The 27,988-nt window shown below is 39.0% G+C and overlaps 1 protein-coding gene across 1 annotated transcript in view; it reads right to left on the reverse strand.

Annotated features, from left to right (window-relative positions):
* LOC140228730 (ras-GEF domain-containing family member 1B-like) overlaps positions 1-27,988 on the reverse strand; it is a 38,994-nt gene continuing 11,006 nt past the window's right edge. The window contains exons 2-13 of the mRNA XM_072309012.1: positions 10,796-10,885; positions 7,762-7,839; positions 6,509-6,597; positions 5,469-5,610; positions 4,871-5,035; positions 4,316-4,387; positions 3,711-3,909; positions 3,126-3,205; positions 2,560-2,754; positions 2,020-2,143; positions 1,605-1,677; positions 1-1,156 (exon numbers count right to left, since the gene is read on the reverse strand). Coding sequence (XP_072165113.1) covers positions 1,126-1,156; positions 1,605-1,677; positions 2,020-2,143; positions 2,560-2,754; positions 3,126-3,205; positions 3,711-3,909; positions 4,316-4,387; positions 4,871-5,035; positions 5,469-5,610; positions 6,509-6,597; positions 7,762-7,839; positions 10,796-10,885 — 1,338 coding nt within the window. The 3' untranslated portion in view covers positions 1-1,125. The remainder of the gene's footprint in view (positions 1,157-1,604; positions 1,678-2,019; positions 2,144-2,559; positions 2,755-3,125; positions 3,206-3,710; positions 3,910-4,315; positions 4,388-4,870; positions 5,036-5,468; positions 5,611-6,508; positions 6,598-7,761; positions 7,840-10,795; positions 10,886-27,988) is intronic.

Consider the following 27,988-nt stretch of genomic DNA (forward strand, 5'->3'; position numbering starts at 1 on the left):
GAACGTTTCTAGAAATCCCAGGAGTGTGCTTTACCACATGTTATCATCTCCTGTTGAAGGACTTCTTGGATACTATGAACATGACTTTTTTCCCCCCTCGCTTTATGCAGTTTGGTTTCATGAGAATCCCACTCGCTATTAAACAGGATAAGTTGAAAGGTTGATCTATGAAATTTAGTTAAATCTGTTTTGCTTTTTTCCCTTTACATTTCAACATTCATATGAGACTATGAAAATTATGATTTGTAGGAATGAAAACATTACTGCTGAAATACTGCTCATTGATAATTTCCCTATGTGAATCTACTTCTCTTTTTTACTTCATGACTTATTGGGAGATCTAATTTTTGTTCAGAGTGTAAGTATGTCACTGAGGAATGTTACAAAGTGATTCACATTTAAAAACTATGACAGGATATAAATCATGTCTGCTTTAGTTGAAAAAAAATCATGAGACAGGGCAGCTGTAAGTAATAAATGGGCAACAGGAAGGAGTGATACCAAAAACATATGGGCAGTGAAGGAATTCATGAACAATGTAATCAATGTAAGGAAAGAATGCATTTTTTCCGACAATAACACGCTTTCCACGTCATCAGACAGGACACAAATAGTGACATGCACAGCAAAAAGGATTTGAGAGTTTATTGAGTACAGTGAATGCTAGCTGGCCTCTGCAGTCGGCAGTGCTTCTTGCAGCTCAGAGTGCTGGCAAAGGGCTCCTCACAAAATCGCACGAGTCCACTGGGCGCACCGTCAACTGGGGGCAGGCTATTCACATCCATTGCTGCTGCATGCTACGGTTCTGAAGCTCCATGAATACACTTTGGTGAGAAGCATCACTGCATGCGGACTGAAGCTCCCTCGACTGCGCGTCTCACATGAAAGAAGAGAGTTCCGCTAGGCAGCTCAACAAAGTTTTTTTTCTTTTTCTTTTTCTGGAAACATCAGTGTCCTCGATCATCACGAAATATGATGACGGCAGTTTGAGTCATTTCTCTGCACATCACTTCCATTGTGGATTGCTTCTGCACAATCAAAGGTTCGTGGAAAACACTTGTCGCCTCCAGACCATGAATCATGAATGTGCTGCAGCAGTTCCTGTATCCTAACAGGATCCAGTCTTTACTTTGGCGTTGTTGATGTGCACTGCAATCTACAGAAAGAGAAAAAAACAAACATAATGAACAGACGGATCTTCCAAATCTGTCACATTTCTGGTTTCTACCCATCTAGTACTTCTACACATTCATAGGCTGCATGAGAATGTTTATTCCTTCCAGAATATAACAGACAGATCATATTCATTGAACATCATAGTACTATAAATAAATGCAAAGTAACCTTGTCTAAAAGTGCAATCAACTGACTCATTGAAATCTTAGATTAGATGCTTTGAACAAGCTGCACTATATACATGCTTTCATGAACAGTGAGGACAAAGAGACGAAAGCAATTGAGACACAAATTCTATGATGCGAGCACAAAATGCTCATGAAACTTATCAAGCTATTTTCTCTTACACAAAGTTTTTTGTTTGCTACAAAGAAAAAACAGCTATATGTATGTAAGCACTATTATATGCAATCCTGTTTCATACTCACTTGAGTGACTTGTACTGTTCTTTCTCAAAGTCTGTCTCCGGACTTTCACTTTCGTAAGAGGCAAGATTTAGAGCTGCAGACAAAGAAAAACATGAATATATTACTGGATGTAGATAGAATAAAAAACCCATAAAGCTCATGGAAAGGATAATGCAAAAAACTATGCAATGAAAACTATGCAATGAGGAAGTTTTCACATGTCTCTACTCCGGCTTTTTGAAGACTTTCATAAAAATGTGTACATTCAAGTATTAACTTCTATAAAACAAATATTGAACACAGTATAAGAGACATGAAATCATTACATTATCAAGAACTCAAATGATCAAAAAGGTACATGAGTTGATGGCCAAGTGAAACTGATAAAAACAAACTAAAAAAAAAGAAGAGAAATAATCCCTTGTTCTTAACTTACAATTCTCTGAGAATACTGGAGCAGTGAGAAGGTAGTTGAGGGCCTGGCGGTCCCTGGGGTAGGGGCATTCCACCGACCTCCACGTCATGAACTCTGTCACCTGCTTCGCCAGCTGCCAGAATTTCTATCACAAGCATCAATCATATGAAATCTACCATTAGAACAGTCTCATATGCACAGCTTTAACATTAATATGGATGCTTTTGTTGACAAATATTCAAGCTCTCTAAGCATGTGTAAGGTTCAACAATTCTCTTTCATTTCTTCTCAAATCAAAGCAGCATGAATGCCATGGCAATGATTTCCTGAAATAGAACTGCCATTCTGATATGACTTTGATTACACTTGAAGATTAATAGTTTATTCACTTACACTATCACTACTACCAAACACAGTGCAAACGTTTGCAGAACTGCCAAAGTTATTGCTACCTTCAGTTAAGAAATGTGGAAACAAAATAATCATGTTCATAGATCTTTTTAAGCATGGGAGATACTTGTAATAGCGGAGAAACTAGTCTGAGGCTCGCCAATCACTCACCTGGAAGTTGAGGTACCCATTGGGCAGCTTGTTGGAGCAGCCTTCATTGAGGAAGTAGAGGTCCTTGACCAGGAGACTGAAGAAGGGGATGACGATCTTGTCGCAGGCGCCCTCCTGAGCACTCAGCGCCCGCTGCATCGCTGCCTTCAGAGACTGGCGATACGTGGCAAAGTTCTGGGTGGGATCCATTTGGTGCTGAGGAGAGAGAAATCCACAAATGAGCCCACGAAATTTAGTAAAGAACCGACATCTCTTTGACATCTCAAAAGTGGAGATAAATCATTAAACACCAACACCTTTTACTGAATTTTTTCGATTGCCACTTCATACTTGTATCTCTTCATCATGATTTTTGAATACCAGCTTGAGAAATTAAGCAAGCAAAATTGAGAACTTTAAAATACCACTAAGCAGAATTTCATTATTTTGTAGCAAGCACTGAACATTTGGGATAGATACTCGTCGGAATATAATTCCTGCACACTGAGGTAAAAAAAATATCAAAGACTCATTGATGCATTATACGATGTTGATTTAATACCATCTACTAAGTCTTGTGCCCTTACCTCTAAGACAACGAACTTGTCTGTGTTGATCTTGTTCCATGTCTTCTTCAATCTTGCCACAGGACTCATGTTCAGGCCGGCTGTTGGAAATGGAAACAGGAGAATTTATCAGATTAACAGATTACAATAATAAATGCAATCAGACTTGTCAGCTTGGCAAATTAGCTCTCCTATATACAATTGCTAGCCCATTAACACATGTTTAACCTGTTGAGATGAGTCCCGAGAATACTTGGGCAGGTGTCTCTGGGAAATGCATGTTATAGGAAAATCAGTCTGTCCTCAACGGGTTAAGGCCTTGTTTTTCTTTTCTCTTGGGTTTTATACAATGTTACTACAGCTCGTACACAGTGGGTCAAAAAGCAGGCAATGACTTTAATGATAAATGGTAAAACTTTAACACCTGGGGCAAAACTATAGACAGCTACTACACTGACGCATCCAAACTCTAGTAATGTATGTGGGGCACATTGACAAGAAAACAGACATACGGACAGACAGACAGACAGACAGACTGGAAGGAAGAGAGGCAGACAAAGAGAAAAAAAAAAAACAAAGTGCACACTGAGGAGAAAGTTCACTCACACATGATTGCCATGAGTGAGTTGAAGTTGCCAATGTTGAAGCACTCCCTGGCGACGTCGGTGAAGTACTCGATGAGGCGCGCCCTGTGCTTCTTCTTGATGTGCATGCAGACTTCGGTGGCGACAAGGAAGCTGAGCCGGTTGAACCACTCCACGTAGGCCTCGAGGTTCTTGGTCCGCTTCAGATCCTGGAACTTCAGCTGCTGATCAAAAGAGCCAAATACATTCAAAATTAGCAATGGCTAAGGAATGATACAATTGCAATGGGGACCTTTATGATTCTCGGTGTAAAATCTTGCATAAATGAATGGAATAACCATACACAGCTATGTATGCATATGACTGATGATAGTTATACTGATGGGAGATGTTTTTTTTCCAGGCATATTTTTTGGAGATTTTGTGCACTAACACATTTTTAATGTTCTAATTACTAGCACCTATAATGCACAATTTTGCAAAACAAAGACAAGACAAATATTTATGCACCTACAACAGAAAAATGACACCAACACTGAATCAAACAACAAACAGTCCTCTTTTCACGGGTCTTATTAAAGTGAAAGTGTTTGAGATAAAGGCATTGCCACAGAAATCAACACTCACCGTACTGTCTGAGTCGCCTTGCTTAATGAAGGATTGCACAAACTCCTCTGGCCCAATATTCGTTAACCTCTCCTGTAAGTGAAAACCAATGTATTCATGTCACTCAAGGCATAAAAGAAATATTATAAACTAAACACAGCAGAATGCAAATAAATCAAATGCATGATAATACACAACTTTATAAGTGGCATTGCCTGCATAATACATTGGACAAGTAATCGAAAACTTCAAAAGTTCTTTTTTTCTTCTGTCCTAGACCACACAAAATAGATGCTACAGGATATACATGTATGCTTGCATGAAAACAACTACTTAAACTATTCATTTGATTACCTAGCAAAGATTTTCATGTCATTAATTTGAAATCATCTGTTTCTCTTTAACTTGCTTAATTACTCTACAACTTGTCTTTCTGAGCAAAACAGGGCAGAAGAAGAAGGGAGAAAGAGACAAAGAGTGACAAATAGAGTGATACTGGAAAACAAGTAGTAGGAATAAAAGTATGCAAATAAGAGAGTGAATGAATTGTGCCATATTTGAGAGCTTGTGTCTTACCAGTTCTATGTGGGTGAGTTGCTGTGCTAACACATGAGGATGGGGACAGACGTCCATGACGTTCATCTGAAAGGAGGCAGGGTTCGCTCTCAAGGCGTGCATGCGCTCCGCTGCTGCTGTGCTCACCCGTGCCAAGACATCCTCGTACTTCTCCAATGTGGCAAGCTAGAGAGAGATGCAATGATGAAAGGAAAAAAACAAAATCGTGAAGAAGCTTGCATTGGTTTCCTTTACATGTAGAAATTGTGTCATCATATTTCAAAAGACCTAAATACCTGAACTACATGATTCTTACAGTCAGGCTATCCTTTGCAAAAGACATTTTTGTTATCTTCATTAACTTTTATAAAATTTCCTTGAATCTCACATTACATCTCACTCTTACCATCAATTATTACCCTAAATTAACTTATGAAGAACCATACACAACATGGCAATAAGTAGGCACTACGATGCAAGGGAAGTCTATGATAACCCCACTTATCTACAGCAGGCACCTGACAGTAATTATTCATTAGCTGCCAAACATGACAACTACCTGTACCCCCACCTGCGCCAAAATGATCCCCAGACACACACACCCCTCCCCAAAACTCACCCTTCTGATTAACCCCTGCATGAGCTGTCCTGCACTCTTCCGGAGGGTGGGGTCAATGGCGATGCACTTCTGGGTGATGTCCTTCAGGTGTCTCATCATGCGCTCGTCCCTGAAGTCGTAGGGGAAGGTCTCTGTCCACTCACTGAAAAGAAAGTCATATAAACTTTGAGATTCTGTTTTTGTGTACTCAATAAAGCATCGTAATCAAAGCAAAAAGTAAATTAGAATCATTTAGAGCAGGAACAATTCAGGCTCATCACACACAGGAAGAAAGAGAGAAACTGGCGCCATTGTGTCTTGTTCTACAGCTCTTGTTCTACTAACTGACCTAGATAAGTTGGCAGGAGACATCTATTTAGTGCTGATACAAAAGTGTTGTCTGTGCACAAACAACAACAGACCAGGTTTGAAAGTCACATCCCACATTTTTTTTTTAAACATTCTTTTTTTTTTAAGAATTACAAATTTCTATACATCAACAAAATGTATCAAAAAGAACAAACAGAAAAATGATGACCTTTATATCCAACTCCCATTCCTATCACTGGTTTCCTACAAATAAGGTCACATGGCGCTGCAAGGTTGGGCCCTGTCGGACACATGAAGGACAGACTAAACAGAGACAAAAAAAAAAAAAAAAAACACCCAAGGGGAAATGATATAAACTGGTTGGAGGTCTTCATCAGTCCACAGGAAGAATTGTGCAACTATGCTGCCGGTTGACTGTATGACAGCTTTATACTGATAAAAATTGCTGGAGAGTCTGAATAAATCAACTTTTATCCTCAATATTTTCCCAAAATGTGGCATTGCAGACATGGAATTTACAGACATAATGAGGGGAATATCACTTTTATCAGAACGCAATTCGGGGGAAACTTCAAAGAGATAGTGGTATTTCACAAAGGAAGTAGTCAGTCCACAGCATGGCACTAAAGCCAGATTAGCTCCATACAGAATCAATTACTGGACTTGTAAACACAACTCATTTAGCATTGAATGAATGGAAAATACTCTGCATATAGCTGCTAGGAACTTACCTGAGGAGTTGCATAAGATTTGGACCAAACTTTCTGATAGCCTCTTGGTCAAAGTCCTTGGATGTTAGCCTCTGTTGTCTGATGCATACCTGCAATGGAGAAGTAAGCATGGACGATAAACAATGAGACATGTGACTTTGCAATCCACACTGCTGCTGTATTCATTCATCCAGATCTGGTCACACACATTACGCTTCAGGTGGAATAGTGTCTGTTTTATCGAACACTGGTCAAATTGTCTCAAAGACAGCCCCTACCTTGGATCACACAGACAAATATAGCACATGTGATAGGATATTTTGTGTCACTCTCATACCAATGATGACATCCTTTTAAGAAAAATCCCAGAAATGGTAAAATCAGTTCCATTTCCATAGAAACTTACCATAGGTTGAACAACGGATAATGTACCAACAGTTTAATGATTGCCTATCTAGAAAGATATGCTCAAATGATTGCTAACTGAGAAAACAGCACCAATTTATAGTACTGGAAAACAGAATCTGTGATGTCAAATGTGTCCATGGAAACAATAGCACCATATCCTTTTGTGCAAACAATAATATACGTAAAACTGCATGCATCAGTTAAGAAAAGCAGAAAAACATCACCACAGTTCGGTTGAAATGAAACCACAACTGCTTGTCAATCCCACACAAATATTGACATTGTCGGCCTCTTGGATATGGAAGAGTAAGCAAGAAGGAAGGAAGCAATGGCTGTGACGCCAAACCACTGCTGCTATCTCGCAAAAACAACTATCTTGTAGTAATTTATCTACATGCCACTTTCTGCCTGAAATCTTCTTCAAAATTATGATGCTACATGTATGTGGGACAAATAAAAGCAAAACTCATGCTTCTTTCATCAGCGATAGTTGGGCATTTGATGGCCTACTGACTTGATTTGTTTCCATGCAAAACACACTCCAACTTAGGTAGGAAAAGGAATCTTCTATGTCTCTAGATGCGCACTTGGCAATCAGTTTATCTTTTTGGCTGTTGTTGTTGATATTGTTACATGAAGTGGAAGTCACGGAAATCAAACCAAAAAGTTTCCTCTGCTGTTTAATGATCAGGATACCCATCTGTGACAACCATGGCAACTCATTGACGAGTGGATGTGGATGCCTACAGAGAATCCGGTGGTAGTAATTCAGTCATTAATGGTGTTTTTTTTCCTCCTTCTTTCTCAGAGGGATGGGGGCGGGGGGTGGAATGGGGAAAGCGGTGAGTTTGGGTGTTACTTCTTACCTGGCATACGTCATTCAGGAGCTGATGTGGCTTGATGAAAAGCCGCGATGTAAGAAGGAAGGCAAACAGGTACGTCCTCTGTTCAACACAAGAGAGATTCGGAGGGAAGAAGTAACAAAACATTACTCATCGTCATATATACATAATGTTCCCTATTAAATGCCTAGCTGTCACACATTATGACTTTCAATGCTACGCCTCAAGCGCATAGGGAGCCTACAGGCTGAAAAACACCACACTGCACAACAGCAATCACAGAAAAAAAAAAATGAAGCTATATGTGGGCGTCTGTTTACACATAACTTTTTGTGTTCTACATTCAAAGGGCTGCAAAGTCTCTTTGGGAAATAGATTGTTTCCGTAGTAATACACGTATCTCCAAGAGCACAAATATCCAAAAATGTACAGGTGTAATACATACACATATGCCATGAGGAAATGTATTCAACACTTACTGGCAGCACAAATGTCACAGGAAAAAAGCAGATTTGACAATCATGATCAAATTTGCATTAGTGTATCCATTACGTGAGAGGAATTATTCCTGTTGATCAGTGTAGAAAGCTATCACTATTGAACTCACAAGAAATCTTGAGAATAACACCAGGTGGGATTGAAGAATAAATTTGGAACTTATGACACATGTTTTTGTGTGCTCGCAAAGGTCATTTACTCTGATGCAGCCAACAATATCTCCCCACATGTGGCATAAAAAAAAATAAGAAAATCTAAGGACAAAAAGATGATGGGAATCAGAACTTGATGCTGTGTTTGCTCTGTCCTCATTCACAGAAACGTGTGTGCTTCCCACGTTGAAACTCCTGTTTTCTAGTTTCACTCAGTGTTCAAGCATGCATGAAGTATCATGTCATGCACATACAGAGCGTGTATCAATATTCCTCACTCTCCACCACACTGTCCTTCTGAGCAAGTTTAGACTGAAACAAACACCATTTCCATAGAAACCTAAGCCAGTAATATGCACCTTCCTTCTGGCCCAAGTAGCCCCTGTGACGTTGATTGTGGTAACACTGAATTAAACCACACTGGGACTATGATTGAAGGCTAAATTTCCGGATGTGAAACTGAGCCGCAACGTCTTCTTCCGCTCTGGACAAACCCAGTAACTTGCTACTGTGCACAACTTTCACAGAATTATTTTCAGGGCAGGTTAGTTCACATTGGAACTGATTGGAACAGCAATGGAAACAGCTTTACATTTGGCCAGTGTGAAGAATGAAGGATTAAAAGAATTGAAAGATAAAGTCTATCACTTTCTTTTCCCACTAACATTTTGTAGAATCCTTCTGCAAATTGGAAATACTAGGGCCCTATATGCCACATAAGGAAGTGTATGTCCCTGTAAATGCCAAGCTCTTGTGTCACGGGAAGTTCTGAAGAAGTCTGAACCAGATGTGAAATAAGCCACTGTGTGATGCCTTGAACTAAGATAGTGATCGGAACTGGAAAAGGGAAAGTGAAAAAGGTTTGGGGGGGGGGGGGAGGGGCTGATTACATGGCAGGAACCCCTCAGGGATTCCCCAGGGAAGTGGGCAGTGACATCATCACAGTGTCTTGAATCAAATCAAATACCAAGCTTGACAAGATCACAATCATACAGTTGGCTGTAAAGGCCAAACAGACACTTTCAAGTATGGGTATCTCTCCACATCATCAAAGAACTGAGAAGGATAAATGATGATTATAATCAACCAAACCTTGTGATCTACACTTGTTGTTCTGGAGGCAGGCTCACAGCAGTCCTCTCCATGCACATATTTCCCCTATCAGTCAGTTTCATTTCTCAATCTCTTGATATTAATCACACATTCAGGACAGAGCGGTAAGGCAGGTGCCCGAGCGAGACACGCGTGGCCCAACACAGACAGACGGTGGAGGGTGTATTGTGGGGAGGATGAAAGGAGGCACAATGGCCGCACAAGTCCAGGAGTGCTTGCCACATCTGCCAGTTTAGCTTTGATGAATGACTGAGGGCAGAAGTCCTACCCCCACCCTCACCTTCTGATCCTACACAGGGCAAACTTATGATGTCATACACAGAGGCTGACAGGCCAAACAATTAATACCAGTTTTGTAGGAATAAATATTTTATGTCCTATTTTGATCCAATTTTCACAGGTAGTTTTGAATAGTATTTATTTCTAGGTCTGATATATAATCAGTCCTGTGTTGTTTGAAAGTTTGCATGGTGATGCAAAAGAGGAAGCTAGGTTTGCGGTAACACCATAATCAGTCCATAGATTCAGTTTTGGGTATCTTGAGCTACCCCAAGCTGTAGTATAAAGACTGACTCCTGCAGCATTATTCCAGGTCTGGATATTTTGAATGGGTGGCCAGGTAACAAGTGTGACAATAAAATATCTGACATCTATGTCACTACTAAAGACTATAGGCCCTAATAATTTGACCAACATCATTATTACTTGACAGCGTCAATAATCCTATACATCTCTTTGAACAACCACTTTAATAGCAAACATATTTGTTGTTGTCCGCTCTATTGGTTGTTTGTTATGAGGTCCCTCCCTAACCATACACGCTTGCTCAGGTCCAACCAACGACACAATTAACGGAGGTTGGACACCATAGTCTTGCTTGGCTGCACCAATAATGCACCACGAAGGCCTCAAAATAGAAACGCAACTCGACTGAGAAAAACAAAAAATAAAAACACACATACTCCATGGATGCAGCATGCCATAGCCATGACTGATCACAGCTACAGTAATGTAGTCACATCACTGTGCAAAGTCTTCCCCATTTTCTTTTCTTTTTTTTTATACATGTATATATCTATATAAAAGAATAATATATGCATTTATTGAAATAAGCTGGTAGGCCTGACTTGATTTCCATCAAAATATAGGGGAAAACATTTGTATCAAAATGTTACTCAATCCCTGATTTCATTTTGACATTTTTTCTTTCTTTCTTTTCTGGCTGTTGCTGCTGCAGCAAATTTGTCTTGTGGTCTCAGACTTGAGATGGATAAGAATAATCTTCTACTACTCACATCAGGATAGTACGTTGCCGTAGGAACAAGGTGTTGTACAAAGGCCTCCAGCGTACCAGACACCAGGATGCCATCTTGGTAGACCAACGCCTGGAGAGGAGATAAAAAGCAATAGGGACATATCAATGAAAGTGCTGAACGTATAAAAACAGATGAATTGTAAGTTGAAAAACGGTTAATCCTAGACTTACTAATCGACGGTTGATTTTGGGGACAATCAACGCAGAGAGCTGTGCCATGCCATGAGAAGAACAAGGCCTCTGAAATGGTGTACCAGTGGTATCCTTCATCACAAAGCAGCAGTCAGCACACTACCAGCCTAAAAAACCTCCAACCAGCCGCTACTCCCCACGAGCACCCGATCAAATCTGTCAGCATCCGCAAACCCACGTCTGAGCTCACTGACAAATTTCTTGCAAGTTGTGTGTTTCTCTGTGGTTTTCCACCAAATTTTGCAGAAAATTCAACAAACATCTGTGACCCTTTTGTTGACAGGCCATACAGAAATTTTTCCTACTTGAACATGATTTTGTAAATGCAGTCTGGTGTTTGCAGACACGCATGATTGATTACATTGTTAAGCAGAAGCGATGGATACATGTACGATAAAAGTCAAGGCTGCGAAAGGCTGATCTGACTCAAACAAATAGGGAGTTGTTTTTACAACCTCAAGATTTACAACATAATCCAGGCCCAGAAGAGAAGGGGTCAAATGCAGATTTGGAGGGAGACTGAATCAACACATTCCAGAAATGTCTTGACAGGAGGAATTCACCCACATTCTTGACCTCCCCTGACCTTCCTCTCAAGTTGGTTGTCTTGGAAACCAGTGCAGGCACTGAGCCATCTTGATGAGGGATGCCAGGAGATGATGGTCCAAGTGGGAGATGGTTGTTTTGGAGACATACAAGGATGCTGCTAGCTAGTTGTGGACAGACTTCAGAAATTACAGGGGGGGGGGGGGAACTGAAGATGCATTTCTTTGCTACCATGGTTGGCTCAAAAGTGAAAAGTTGGCTCATGCAAAAAAAAAAAAGAAAAGAAAAGAGAGAGAAGAAAAGAAAAAGGAGGAGATATATTATAAGTGTACTCTGCTCTTTAGTAAAAAAAATGTCTAAAAGAAAAAAAAAATGGTTTTGAGACTTTTTGCGAGGAGGGCATCATAAGTACTTCAATGCCCAAGATTAGTCATAGTTTAGAAAAAAAAAAAAGAATGGGGCACTGAAACAAAGACTTGAATTGCACAATATTACTCTACTGTTTGTGTATTCATTGTGATAACAGATCAAGAGGAATATATGCTTCTATGAACTTCAAAATCTGAGACAATGGCACCACACAATCCTTTGTCAATTGTCTGGATGAACATTTGTGATTCTAACAAACAGGAACTTCACAGGTGAACCTCACACTAACAAATCCATATGCCATTAGGTTAGCCAAACAATGAGTGTGAGAGACATAGGCCTACAACAAGAAAGAAGAAAATAGGAAAACTGAAATGCTTTGTTTTCAGGAATCGGTCATCTCAAGTTTCATATGCCCTAAATATGGTGGAAGTCATATATTGGGTTCAGTTCCTGACCCGAGAGACCTAGGTATTGCTCATCACTATTATCAGGATCTCAACAAACCACAATTACTACACTTCACAAATAAACACAAGAGTCATTAAGCACTTCCATTATGACATCATGACACTATAAGATCTCGGCTATCGGTCAACTTTTCATTTTTCCTAAACTCCCTTGAGCTCTACTCAAGACCACAAAGCTGACATTTTCCCTTACTACGACCCATGCCCCACATTGTATGATATGTCAGTTTGGAAAGCGAAAAGGATTCCAACTCAAAGCTGTGGTTGATTACCGATATATCAACACCAAACCTGGATCAGCAATTATCAGCGTACAATACTGGCACCAAATCTAGCAGCCAAAGCATGGTACGACAATTAAATCAGCAAAGGACAGGATATTGATGGCTATGCAGAGAAAATAGAAAGTCAATCAAGCCATGGCAGACTCTGTACTTTATTAATAGGGTATAGAGAAGACCAGCAGTGCAGCTGAATATATAACAATGGACCAAGGTTCTTTGCTCTCTATGCCAATAGAGTTCTGATGCTGGAAATGGTTCACACACGTGTGCGTGCACATGGTTGTTGACCATACAGGAGAGGGCAACCAGCTATTACTATTAATATTAATCTCACTGACCTTGAAAATTTAATTCTCCAACACCTGTGGTTGATTAGAATATTTATAGGGCTTGAAAGTGCCACGATTTGGGCCCTGAGCCACAGCGACAACACAAAATTAACCTGTGTGCCTCAACACCTATGGTGATGTACAGCCACTAGAATAATCTTTGATAAAAACATGACCATAGAAGAACTTCATGCAGCTTGCTTGCACACTCCTGAATCTTGAGGCATACCTTGATGTCACGGAAGGACATGGTGTTTGAAAGTGACCACACTGATTGCGATTTGACCAAGTAATGAGAGAGAACAGAGACCGGACCACAAACATACCTTGCTCTGTTGGATGAGTAATCCCCGCATCTTGTGCTCGCGGCTCATGGCAGCCAATTCCTTCATGTTTAATGAGTGTATGTTCACAAGACAATAAGAATAAGACACAGCTTCCAAAAAAAGTCCTGGTTTCTCTTATCTTGATATTTTCAAAACCAGTCTGCCGAGCTCACAAGTTCCGTTTCTCCGTCCCGCTCAAAGCCGTTCACAAACAATGTCTCAATGTATCTTTCGCAAGACCTTTATATATCCTGGAGTGTTGCAAAATGGTTAACGTCCATTAAGAATACTATGCATGTCATCTGATCACCTCCAAGTGACTGCTTTCAATTTCGAAAACCAATCTACGTGATGTTCAGCGTGGCAGGCAGCCAATACTAACTCTCGCACCAGAGTGTGAAGTCAATATTTCTGACGTAGCGATCAGTGATACTAGCAGGCCATCAAAACCAGATGAATAAGAATAACCTATCAGAGCCCCAGATATTTCTACGAGCCTCCCACTTCCGACTCTACACTTCCGCTTCTGACTGCGAGACGTCACAAAACTACTTCCCCCATGCAATTATTTTTGGTCACTAAACTATAAACCACCAGGAAATTATCATGTTGCTATTTTTAGTGCTATAGATGAGGATACTTAGCACTTGTGTATGCATAATTAAGGATTTACATGGTCACAGCAGCAAGAGAATGAAATAAGGGTCAGAATGAAAACAATACTGTTTGTTTAGAGTGGAGTGTTGCGAGTGGGTGTTTGTTATAGGGAAAAAAGGGGGAATTTTAATAATTATGGGGGACATGCTAGAACTGAATACAATGTCAACAGAAGAAAGATGACTGCTAGAAAGAAATAACACAAAAGATGTTGACACGAAACACAACAAATTCTTGAGCACGTTGACGAATGCCACTTTGGGCATTTGGGTTACATTCAATCATGCTGGGAATAATTGCAAAAAGAAGAAATGAGCTGGATAAGATACAGTAAAGGAGAGATCAGGGATGGGGATGAGCACAAAAACAGGTGGTACTTGACAGTAAGAGGGAACACAGTGGAAACAAGGAATGACACTAAAAGTAGATATTCACCAATCCTTCAAATTTTCCAACAGCACCAGTACCAACACCTCCAGAACCTCCTCCTCCTCCTCCCCTCCTCTTCTCCACCTCTTCTCTCCCCCCTCCTCCTCTTCTTATCCTAATTCTTCATCATCTTCTTCTTCTCTCCTCTTTATCTTCCATCTTCTTTTCCCTCTCCATATCTTTCAGCTGACAAACTTCTTCTCCTACATCTGAGTTTCAGTTATGACAGGGAGGTGGGTGTGATAAACAATCTACTTGAGAGCATTGCTAATAAAGAGCACACTGATAATGCTGAGATAAGAATATGAAACAATGTATGCACTCACTTTCGATGTTGATGAAGCACATTTTGGTAATTGATGCAAAATTTTATTAATAGATTCATGGTAATGTGAAATCAAAACTTGAATGCGTTAATATTCATTTGTGATCATGTGATATGTGATGTACACTTGTATGCACAAAATCATACCCACAGAAAAATGTACTGCTTTGTTTTTCTGCGATAATCTATAAAGTTTTCATCAACAAATGTCTGTTTTTATGTGATTCTGTATGTAAAGCAAATTGAAAAAGTATGTACAACGGATAATTTCTTTAAATTGGATAATAAATTGATTGCACTGAGTTCGACTGAATCAAATGATTTGAATTAATTGAAGCAAGACATCAATCAACCCCTAGGATAGCATTTAAGTATGCTCAGACAGGTATGCAATCTATAACATACAATGTATGATATACAAGTGCCTGGAAATAAGGTTACACATGTCATGCTGTATGTACGTACACCATATGACCATTACATCATAGTGCCCTTGTTTACTTTACAGTGTTCTTATTGGGTCAATCGTCACCAACCAGATCTCTCTCTCTCTCTCCATACAGTTATATGTTTGCACTTGTATGAATAAATAATATACACCTATATCACACATGTGACATAGACATTATTTTCAGATCATGTTGCACACATTCTTCTGCTGGGCAATTATAGAAACACTTGAACTCGAAAGGAAAACACTTGAAGTGGTATGACACAAATAGAGCCGTTTCGGGAGTACGTCAGGATAAGAATCGCGTCACATGGTAGAAATCCGAGACGCATACTCCAGAGTGATCTGTGCCATGTGAGCACCGAGGTGTCATCTGACAAAGCGGAGAAGATCCTGTTTGAGTGAAAGACAACGTTGAGGGGTTTCACATTTACAAAAGAACTTGTTTGAGGAACATCTCTGAAGCACATTTCTAATCATGTTCAGATAGAAATGAGTCTGACGCATCACTAATGGCAATTGACTTTCCATGAAGTAACAAGAGACCCGCGGGTCTAGCGCTCACCTGAGTATCGCAAGTTCACCTTTCACACAGTTACTAATCTAAATTATTCACAGCTCTACTACAATTTGACCAGGCATTCTCAAGTAGAAGATGAAAATGTACAATAAGGGCCCAATTTTTTTTAAGATTCCTTAATTTGGGGGGATTGCAGCCCCCCTGGGGCCCTCTGGGAGGGGCATGGTGCCCATTTTGATAAATTGAGATCCTAACCCCCTAGGGATGCTACCTGCCAAGTTTGGTGAAAATGGGTCATGGGGTTCTCAAGAAGAAGATGAAAATGTACAATTTAGGCCCTATTAGGACCACCCGTCCCCACCCCTGTCCCCTGGGACCCCTGATTCTGCCATGAACAAACTTGAAACTACAGTCATCAATGTACTAACTCATAGTTTTAACTTAGCTCTATCACTTCTGGTTCTAGAAGAAGATTTTTACAGATTCCTTAATTTTGGGGGTTTGGGCCCCCCTGGGGGCCCTGGGTGGGGCATGGTGCCCATTTTAACAAATTGAGTTCCTAACCCCCTAGGGATGCTACCTGCCAAGTTTGATGAAAATCGGTCTTGGGGTTTTCAAGAAGAAGATGAAAATCTAAAAAGTTTACGCACGACGGATGACGCACGACGCGCGACAGACGACGTACGACGCACGACGCACGCCGGACGAAGGGCGATCGCAATAGCTCACTTGAGCCTTTGGCTCAGGTGAGCTAAAAACACTGTGGCTTGTTACTCAACATTGAAGTCTCTGCATACTAAAATTATATGCCATATATTTTGCACGTACAACATTCCATGAATCAAAGACTTGTAAGATGATTATGCAAGTGTGTGAATTTGAGATCAAGAAGCAAGGTGATGAATAAGCCTAAGTTTTATTCCTTACCAAGAAAGAATTTAACGACTTTCCATCTTGGAGAAGACATATATGGGGTATTTGTGTAATGGATGGTAATGATTTTCTGTGATTGTTCATTTTTGTGAATGTCACTTGACTTGCCTAATTTTCCACAATAAAACACCACGAAATGTAAGGCATAGGGCCTATACAGTATATGCTCACAATGTGCAATTGTGAGCACACTCCATAGTAGACATGAAGTAAAGGGCATATCAGCCCCCCTCCCCAAAATAATGTCTAAAGCTATACAAAAAGAGGTAAAACGTTTCTGAGTACAAGTGAGAACCAATATTGAGCAAAATTCAATGCTATAACACCTCCTGGGCCATGATTGGTCAAACCTGACATGAGAAACATGTTTCAGAGAAAGATGGCTCAAGTTTGACTTCAGAAAGAAAAGAAAGAGAAAGACCCAATTAGCAGGAAATATTTTTCTCAACATACTTAGTAACAAGTTCTCCGTACATGTAAGTGTGAAAGCATAATGAATTGTCCTACAGTTACAAACCCGGACATTGCATCCCAGGTCACTCTGTTCTGTGTTCATGAAGTAATGCAGCAGACAAGGAAAGAGAGAGATTACTCTTCAATGGATCATTCTGAATTAGGCAATAATTTTTTCCTTCTCTAGAGAGACAAAGGTCTTATGGTGATGGGAATTTAACAGGATGTTTGCTCATTCCCAAGTGTTTTGCACAACGCAGCTCTGGATCCTGTTTAAAGGGACTGTACAGTACTGGTTGAGGTGGGGATTCATGTTTTGAACATTCCTAAGTGAGATAATGAAAAGCCTCTTATGAAATATGAAAGAGCATGTAATTTTAAGAAGGATTCAACGTTTATTTGATGAAAATTGGTTTTCAAATGGCCGAGATATCCCAAAAAGTGCTAATAATAAAAGGCGACATGCCACAACTTTATTAGGATCTCTTTGTTTCACCTTGTTTTTGGATATCTCAGCCATTTCAAAACCGATTTTCATCGAATAAACTTTTGATACCCCTTAGAACTGCATGCTCTTTGACATCTCATACAGTGGTTTCTGAATATCTCGCAAAACATTAAAAGCTAAATCCTCACCTCGACCAGAACTTTACACACCCTTTAAAGTTAGGACTCTTTAAATGAAAGAAATGTGATATTTGTTGCAGCTCAATTTCTTTTCATCACATAATCTATACTGCAGCTATATGCGAGCATCATCATTTTCAATCACAACCAAACATATCCTCAAAGATACATATTCCTTTTTTCACCTTTCTCAATCCAACCCATAATGCACCCCAGTAAAGTTCCCCTCCACCACCCACCTATCCACACAATGGTATATAGATACAGACTCTGTCACTTTTGACTACCAACACTGGGGGAATCCCCAACATTGAAGCTGTTTCCCCATTTCACAGTGTGGACAATTTCCTGTTGTTTATCTGAAACTAATCTTTTATCTCTTTCCCTCTCTTTTTGGTAAAACTTTGAAAGATAAATATTACAAAAATTCCCTCTACAGATGACGTGGGCGAGTCTCCTTCTCAAGCAGGAATACAAGAAATGCATACCAAAATCAAGGACAAGTGTAAAAATTACCAGAGTTGTTTGTGTCATGTTGCAACCTGAGACGTGCAACGTGACTTTCGCTTTTCACCAGTCACATGTACTGTATACAAATAAAACTATGTCGGCAAGATAGAGAGAAACATCATGCTAAATTCCCCTGAAGCAGAAACAAAGCCCAAGTAGAAAAAATATGAAATAATATGAGTTAATTTTCTTGGCTAACAGGTTTAAAAATAAAATCTGTCCAGGCACGTGACTTGTCAATTCAAGCTTTCTTCATCGCCTTTGACTGGATTATGGATATCTTCTTGTCAAGACTTCTTTCTTTTTCTTAAGAACTTTTTCAGGTTAAGGGAAAGTTCTTAACATGGTGAATAAAAAGTAACTATGTGATACCTATAAATTCTTATCATTCGACAGGCATATTTTTCATATGATTCCACATAATGATTTACAAGTAGGGACTAATGACAATCACTTTTACAATTAACATTGACACATACACATTTAGTTCTATATCATTAGGGAGAAAGAGGATAACTCATGGAATCAGGGTAAAACTTGGACAGCCAAGGCAATTACCTCAAGAGGCAAATAGTGCAGTTTAGATCAGTGTCATAAAATCTACCAATATTACCCGGTAAACTATGTTTGTGATGCTGATAACCCCTCCTGGCATTTACCTCAACCTTCTACTGCTTCTATCTTTACCTTATCCTTAACCCATTGGCATTTACCTCAACCTCTGCTTCTATCTTTATCCTTACCCCATCCACATCCTATCTGATTCCCATTTTTATCCCCATCCTCTTCCTACCCCCGTCCCATCCTTGCCCCCTACCTCTATCCCTATGGCCCTACCCCACCCTCTGCTTCAATTCTTGCCCCCATCCTTACCCAAGTCTACCTCTACCCCCATCTTCTGCCAACATCCTCTGCCCCCATCCTTATCCCAATATACATGTACTTGCCCCCATCCTTATTTCATCCTTACCTTATCCTTGCTCCCATTCTTTACCCCCATCCTCTACTCCTATTCTCTCCCCCACCCTTAAACCATTCTCAGTTTCCATCTGTTACCCTTCCCTCTGTCCCAATCTTTATGCAATCCTTTGTCTCACTGCTTACCCCCATTCTCTACCCCTACCCCTACCCCATACTCTGCCCTCATCATTTACAAAATTTATGTTTCTTAATATTTGTCAAATCTTCCATATCACAGAAAGTGTATTTTGCCAGTGGAAAATAATTCACTCACAGGTGGGTGAGGAAAAGCGAAAAGGAGGTGGAGCTACGTAGCAGTATAAGTACCAAGTCTACAAACATGAAAGAGCCTTTGCTTTCACAGTGTTTCTATACTCACTGCGTGGAACTATGTACTTTATTATTTCATGATAATGTTGAGACATGAAACCTCTGGAACTGAAAGGCGAAGGGTCCTTCAAGCCTTACACTGGGCATTTCCCTGTTTGGAGAAATGGAACAGAAACCTCCTACGCAATGATGTGTTGGGCAACAATGAATGTGTGGGCTTATTGATGGAGTAGGTCATTACATTTCTGTCATGGGTGGTGAAACTAAGAACTCTGGTGACTTAAAGTAACATTCCATACCACGATGAAATAAACCTCAATGAACAAAGTCAATACCATAAACAAAAGTGGTAAACATTTCATTAAAATCAGATATAGAGTTTGAAATACGTGTATCAACTTTTATTGATATATACTATGATCTATAGGATCCTGTACAAATTTGATGAGGTGTTGATGTAATAGCTTCACAAGTGATCCAATGTCCTCCACACAAATCTTTATAAATAAATATCATGAGAAATATATCAAAATCCCATAGAATTTACTTCACGACTTCCACAGGGCAAGCTTGCAGGTTCTCATCTATCAATCAAAAACCTGATCTCTGGCTACTTATCAAAATAAAGACCAATAGGAGACTTCTAAGGTGACAATATCCTTGCCTCACATAAATTGCACACATGTGGTTTCAGCCAACATCAGTCTTATGAGAACATGAAATTCTAAAATGTTGTAATTCTATATTCAAATCTACTAAAACTCCCACCATTCCACAAATTAGATCTTACTTGAGTCACTTTATAAAGTCAACTTGAACATTGGAGTGGATTTCTGCTTTAAAATGTTTTCAATGATCTACGTGTACTCCTCAGCACAGCTGAACAAAACAAGATCTTCATTGTCTTCCCATCTGACAGTGAGTCATTGACCATTAAAATACTGATTATCTCATTTCTCCCGGTTCATAGGATCATATCTCTATGATATCTTCTCTAATTCTCTTCTTTTTTTTGGGGGGGAGGGGGGTGGAGGGGTTGGGGTTGGGGAGCAGGATGGTGGGTTTACAGACTTCACTACCTATCCCGCCCATATTCACCTCAAAAAAAAAAATATATATATATATTGATTCTCCCTTTTATATATGATTCCATATGTTTCTCCTCTTACATTTCAAAAAATAATGTACTTCTGTCTGCAAAAACAACAATAACAACCTCATTCTCACTCCTATAGAGACAGCTTTAGAAGAACATATCCAGTGGAAACAGGGAGGTATAATCATGTAGTACATTGATTACATGTAGAGGTGGCCTTTTCACACAGGTCCCAAGACATGAAAGAGTCAGGTCAGCTCCAAAGGATTTGACTGTAGATTGGCAACAAGCCCAAAAGTGAAGTTTGAGTGCTGAATTATAAAGCACTTTTATGTCCAGGTAGAAACTGAATAAAACTACTTCTTCCAAAGAGATGATGTATTCTCAGAATTTGTGAGTCCTGTTTAACAAGAAATTTTTTTCCCAAGAAATTGTACTACATGTATGTCCAGTCAAGATCTCACGCGAAAACTGTTTTCACTAGATATTCATTGCTATATAATAGTTTGTCACCTTTCACAGAAATGTATCACTTGTGAAGGGACAGCCAAATTTCGCTCCAGAGTTTGCTCTTATTGGCATGAGCTTGGCAATCAAAATTTCTCTAACTCTGCATGGGAATATTCTTTTCATAAGTACTGTACTTGCCTTTTCAGGCACATATATTCATACTACAGTATATCTTTGAGAGAACTTGTTTTACAGAAACAGGTACAGTATGTCACATGAAAGCTCGTGCTAAAAACTGTTACTGTAAAATCACGAGTCTCTGTAACCATCAATTGAATATATTACATTAGTGGTCAGGGATCTTATGTTGTGGTAGGCCTACATCATGAACTTTCACTTCTTGAAGCAGTAGACAAACTTCATTCTACCACATGTTTGCTTAAATAACAGTGACCATACTATGCTTCTGCTTTCCAACTTCACAAACATCCTTTTCTGAAGAAATACAACTTTAATTTTCTCAGATAATGGTCATGCATGGCACGCATGTTTGAAATGTGCCTGCTCACACTAGTTAATGGGGAAAGGCACAGTCAGGGTTGACATTTTACTGAATTTCAGCTGAGGGTCATTCTGTTTTTCAAAACAAAAAGTTTGGCTATTATTAGCAAAAGACACACTGTAATAAGGAATTCCACACAATTTAAATCATTTCTGAAAAACATAAACCAAGGTTGATAGACAGTCAATGTTTGATTATTGCTGGTGATGATTTAAGTGGTGGAAGATCCAATCAATTTTTTTTTTTTTTTCAATATGAATCATGATTCCTGCTTGCCTTTCTACAAGGAAGGGTTTTGTTATCTCATTGTCTTCCTGCTTTTAAAAAACCTTTCCTCTTATTGTCACTCACGAAGTGCATTAACATTTACGGTGAAATACTGCTGTATTTCGCGCAGTACTTCGCAATGTGAATGAAAATACACCACGAAATACTTTGCGAAATACCGCGGTATTTAGGATGGTAATTCAAGCTTCGCACAGTGTGTGCGTGCAAGATTTGAGTGTGAATTGCATCATGAAATACCATCGATCTCACAGCAGTGCATTTTTCACATGACTTGGCCCACTTCCTGTCTTCTCTCTGTAGAAATTATGCACATGCACACGGTTTACCAGAAATACCATGATATTTTGTGAATGAGAAGAGTACCAAGTGAATTACTGCTGTATTACCGTGGTATTACGGCAACGAAAATGGAATCAAGAAATTACAAAAATATCAATTTCCATATCCGTCTATCTCATCAGATTTAATGATTTTGAAAAATTTGAAATGTACAAATCTATAGCATAGGAATGCTTTAAACCAATATTGTGTAAGTGCAGTGTAGGTAAAAACAGTTTTTCTCTCTGAAGAGGCAAGCCTGCTAACTTTTCATCACTTGAAAAAAAAAATGCAAAGAATAAATCGCAATACAAAGAATAAATCGCAATACAATGAACTGGTAGGGCCTATCTACTATCACTCATAACCTCTTGGCCCCAAGTTCTAGGCCAAATGTCCTGATAATTTTGAACACATCAGGAAATTCCTGTTCACATTCCTGTCTGACGCCCCGAAAAAAGTAGACTTACCCACAGACCAGCCAGTCTAAAAAGTCTTTTCTTTTTCAGACATAATAAATCAATAAAGAGAGTCAAACTTTCAAAGCAAGAATACAAAAATTGTCTGACAGTCTGAGCCAAGTTCACCTGTACCTTGTCTTGGCCACTGCATTTCCTTTTTCCTTGTAAAAATATTGGAGCAAAAGTTTTCCGACAGGCTGAAGATGTAATATGTTATGTGGCAGGACCACAGTATCATTTAAGTAGAATAAACTTCAAAGGGTTTGAAATCAGAGCGATTTTTTTTTAAATTTATAGGTGTGTGCTGAAAGCGAAATTGTTTTATTCGCCACACCATTTCGGCAAAGTTGGGTATGCATCTATCGCTTCATCGAAAGTTAATAAATCATATGAAGACAGGTAATAAAAAGTGCCAATTGGTGAGCGAAAATGATTTTGCCTTAAACTGCTACTGAGCGAAAGATAAACCTTTATCTGTACAGCTCGAGGCTGTGTTACATGGAATGGCACGCAGCCAACAGATACGGAGGAAGAACAAAAAAATACAGTATGTACATGTATGTACATCAAACTTTAGAACTATGTATACTTGCTGATTAAAAACTTACACAAATGTCTGATAAAGAGGGTGGTGCACCGTGGGAACCCACAAATCACACAGAAGTTTGAATAATATTGATGACTGCTTCATTAAACTGAAAATCTTACAACAACAACAACAACAAAAACCCCACTTTGAACCCTGTTTCATGCTGCATTGACTTGGTGAGAAATATTCGTTGTCTTGCAAACTGTTTTCAGTTGGATACTTTTACAACTGTGGGAAGCATCATATATTGGACACGGATAAAACCAAATAATGCCTGCCAAGCATATTATTATTACAAAGCATAACTTCAGTACACTTCTACATTTTCCCATCTATCTAGACCTATTTATCAATCTGTTCCATTTTTCCAAGGGAAAGTAGCTATGTCTACATGCCTTTGCTGAGTCAGGACATGGATGAGTGATCAAGCACAGCTCTGTGACGCCAACCACGGCTGGTTCCCAAGACTTTCAGTCAAAGATCTACACTCAGGGCAACCTAAAAGCTGCTTGACAAGTTCTTTACATCAATTTCATGGAAGCATGCTTGGGCAATAAAATGGAGGCAGACAGAGAAAGGTTAATACAGACAGATAGACAGACAGACAGCCAGTCAGATAGAAAGAAAGAAAGAAAGAAAATAGATAGATAGATAGATAGATAGATGGAGTAGATGGATGAACAAGCAGATGGATAGATAGATCACTCCACCAGTGTAAGGATGATTTGAATGGTACACAATTATGCAGATAATTATACAAGTTGATAATAAGACAAGATAGGAAGATGTATACATTGGAAATAGATAAGATTATACAAATAGATTAATGGAAGGATACATAGAAAGGTAAACAAATTAACACAAAGATGGCTATAGAGAGAAAAGTATAAAGGCATTATATAGAGAGATAGAGTGCCTGAAAATAGAAATATCATGTGATTGAAATCAGTATGAAAAATGTGGAGTGAGAGGAAAGGGGAAAAGAACAATATAGGAAAAAGGATCAGTCACTCCTGGCTTGTTTCCAATGAGAGAAATCAAGAGCAAAGGAAACTGCTGATTCTTTTATTTTTTCCAGATGACCTGCTCATGTAATTACAAATCTAAATAATTATTATCAGCTGTCTCTTATATCTGCTTTCATTAATAGGATTTCTTCTATATTTTATGTTTATTGCTTGTGTTCATGTGATTGCCCTTGCTTCGTAGTTCCAAGTTTCTGCATGGCCGTTTATAATGATGGACGTTTTCTTCTTCCAAAAGATCACATACAGCCTTCTGTCTTTTTCCTGTGAACAACAAACAGAATGTTTGCCAAACTAATTACAGGACCCTAAAAAAAAGTAAAAACCATCAAGGTCTAAATATTGGCCTTGTGCTCATCCAGGGTTTTGTAGTTTGTTTTTATTTTTTGGTGTTTTTTTTTTGGTTTTTTTTTTGTTTGTTTTTTGGGTTTTTTGGGTTTTTTTTTTTTTTTTTTACACAGCTTTGCTGATATCAGTGTATTGTGAAAGCCATGAATAATGAATGCACTTTCCTTATCTCACATAGATCAGTTGCAGCTATAGTGTGAATACAGTACTACTGAAAAAAAGGGGCAGATATACATCTGTATTGAAGCATGCTGTGGCAGCATATTGGTGTTCGAATAACCGACAACTGTGTGCTAAAACACAACCTCTTTTCCATTTGCTTCACGCCAATGGTTTTCCAAATCTCTTGGCAAAATTTGCACAGAAATACACACCATCCCTCCAACCATGTCGTATCTCAAAATGCTGCAAAATTCTTTAACAATCATCCCCTGGAATCTTTTGCATTTCATCAACCAATGAGGCAATGATTTTGGGCTGATTAGCATAAACCTAAATAATAAGCACATAGTTATTTTTGCAACTGATTGACAAATTGCCCTACATCGACATCGACGTCTACATCGACGTAATCGACGTAATCGACGTAAAACATCACGACGAAGAATTTTCATGAATTTGAACACATAGTTATTGTATTACAGCATACTCCAGAAATAGTCTGCAATTGTACTGAAGATCTGAAGCAGCCTTGTTGTAGTTGGGATCAATGCACAAAACCTATATTTTTTTTAATCTATGTCTGCTCCATGCATCACCTTTCACGAATCTCACATTGAATTGGATCCAACAAGTGTGATAATGATCTATTTCAACCACACCAGTTTACGAGTGTCGACGTAGAAAATGATGTGACCTGGCTTTTACAAAGCGAACAAAAGATACTGCTCAATAACACAAGACATGGAATTCACTTCTTATGAGAGTTGTAGTAGGACAAAGCTCTGGCTATCAAAATGACATCTACATCATACATGAAGACATAAATTCCTACGGTGTGGTAGCTGGTAAGTAGGCCTACATACAAGGCAGACAAGGATATACTGATGTTGGATCCAGTAAATGTGGACAAGGTAACACAGTTTGCCTCCAGTCAAGGGCAAAGAGATTTAAATTAATTCAAACAAATTTGGGACTGCACCTCTTTTTCCACTCATACAAATGAGCAAGAAACTTTCTTTGTACAATGTTGGGTGTGTTCTCATCCCCCACCTTACTGCTATTCAAAGGCACTCTTGGCTGCTGGTAACCATGAAGAGTCAATATTGGTTCTTCTACTTGACCTGTCTCACAGAAATCTCAGGGTGTCATGGGATTCCATCCTATGCATCAAGACATGCTGGAGAAGTCAAAAAGGTCATGCACGAAACATTTCAGAGACCGAATTTATGTGAAGGCAAAGCTACATTGTAACCCCCCTTGAAAAGTTATTTCCCTTGAACTCCAAAGATCCCATTTAGGCCCTATTATCATGAATGTGTGATGCAATATATCTTTAGAAGAAAACAAAACAAAACAAAACAACAACAACTTGAAATCTACAGTCCTTATTCAACCAGCAAACATAATATCATGCCCTGTAATGCTAATTAACGGATTTCCCATTGTCAAATTAAATTGCATTATCAAACTTTTCTAGATGCCTTTGTTTCCACATACAATGTAGTTACACGTAGGCCTACTTTGTTTCTTACATCCTTGTCAGCAGACACAAAGTGCTTCAAAAGACAGAATGGCATGAAGTTCAGAACACACAGACATACAGACAGATACTACACACTCATGATACACACTACAGTAAGTAGCCGAAAAAAACTTTTGGGGTTAAGGGGGGGGGGGGGGTACAGACGAGATGTTCTCTTCCTCCCCCCCCCCCCCCAGTTTGAACACCCAATGCTATTACATAGCAAACATTTCAGTGCCAATAAACTCATTTTGTTTGTGCATAAGCTTGCATTCATCAAATAAAATGTAACCCCTGAGGGTTTCCTCCCTGATTACATTTGGCTGCCATGCACACAAATTCCTTTTTCTCAGGAAGGACATGTTTTGTGTGTATGTGTATAAATTCTCTGACATATGAAGGTGTGACCACACACACATGAGATTACTAAGGTTTTCTAGGAGAGGATTTCTGCCCTGTTTGGTATCAGGGCAGTGTACCCTGGGTCGAACCAGACTGTCTCATATTGGTTGGACACAATGGGAGTAGACAGCATAAAATGGAAATCATGTGGTGTGCCTAAAGGATTGTGTGTGTGATTGTGGTTACAAGATCAACCAAAGTGAGAAGTTATTTGGAGGGGAAGAAATACAGGGAAACTAACAAAGAGAAGATAGAAAGAAAGAAATAATGTGGAAAGAAAAACAACAGCGAAGAGAGAGGGAGTGTTTGTATGTGTGTGCATGTGTGCGAGTGAAAAGCACTTGCAAAGGAATAAGCTGGTTGTTAAAACAAAATCCATCTATGACGAAAAAAAGAATATGTCACATCAGGAAAAAATAAACTGTAGGGGGCCCTACCTCATCTTCTGCTGATAATACAGAGCACCACGTAATTTAAAACCCCAGGAATGATAGTTTTATCAATTTGTTAAAGGTGCAGTTTACCTTTGGGAGCAGTGATTTCAAAAATGTTCAAGATATCTAGTCATTTGATGCATATGTGTAGGTCTATTGTATCACAAAACATCCTACCATACAAAATTTTCACAATAAAACCTAAAACATTCAGGAGGTATCGGTGTTTTTCTCAATAAACCGTAACTGTAGACGGTTTAGTCTGAAAACATTCTTATTATAACTATTGTTCACATTTTGTGTATTTAACAACACTTACCATTGATTATATGGATTCAAAATTTTACAGTGGTTGTTTCTATCCCTAACTCACATTTTAGAACTATTTTAAAGCACTAATGCTGGGTTTTGTTTCATCTGCAAATGGTATCCAATGCACATTACAATCACCTCAAAATTTGTGCTGATGCTCACACATTCAGGCAAAAGATCAATGTAAGAAATCAGTCTATGTGAAAATTAAGTATCATTTCAATGGCATAGACACTCCTCTTATTTCTTTTGATGGTTTTCTTTTCAAGTAACTGATATTGAAAACCTCTACTTGTGTTGAGTAATCAGATGCTTTATATTAAACTTCTTTGTTATCATATTACTTAACTCCAGGGCAATTCTCGGTGAAATGGTTTCCACTCCATCTCAATTCATGTACTTCCACTTAACTCTCACTCCGTCTGTTCGATGATAAACTGAAGTAGCTCACACTCGGTTTGCAACATGCACACACACTTGAAAATAAACACCA

The sequence above is a fragment of the Diadema setosum genome, chromosome 5, assembly GCF_964275005.1.
Source record: "Diadema setosum chromosome 5, eeDiaSeto1, whole genome shotgun sequence".
Taxonomy (NCBI): Eukaryota; Metazoa; Echinodermata; class Echinoidea; order Diadematoida; family Diadematidae; genus Diadema; species Diadema setosum.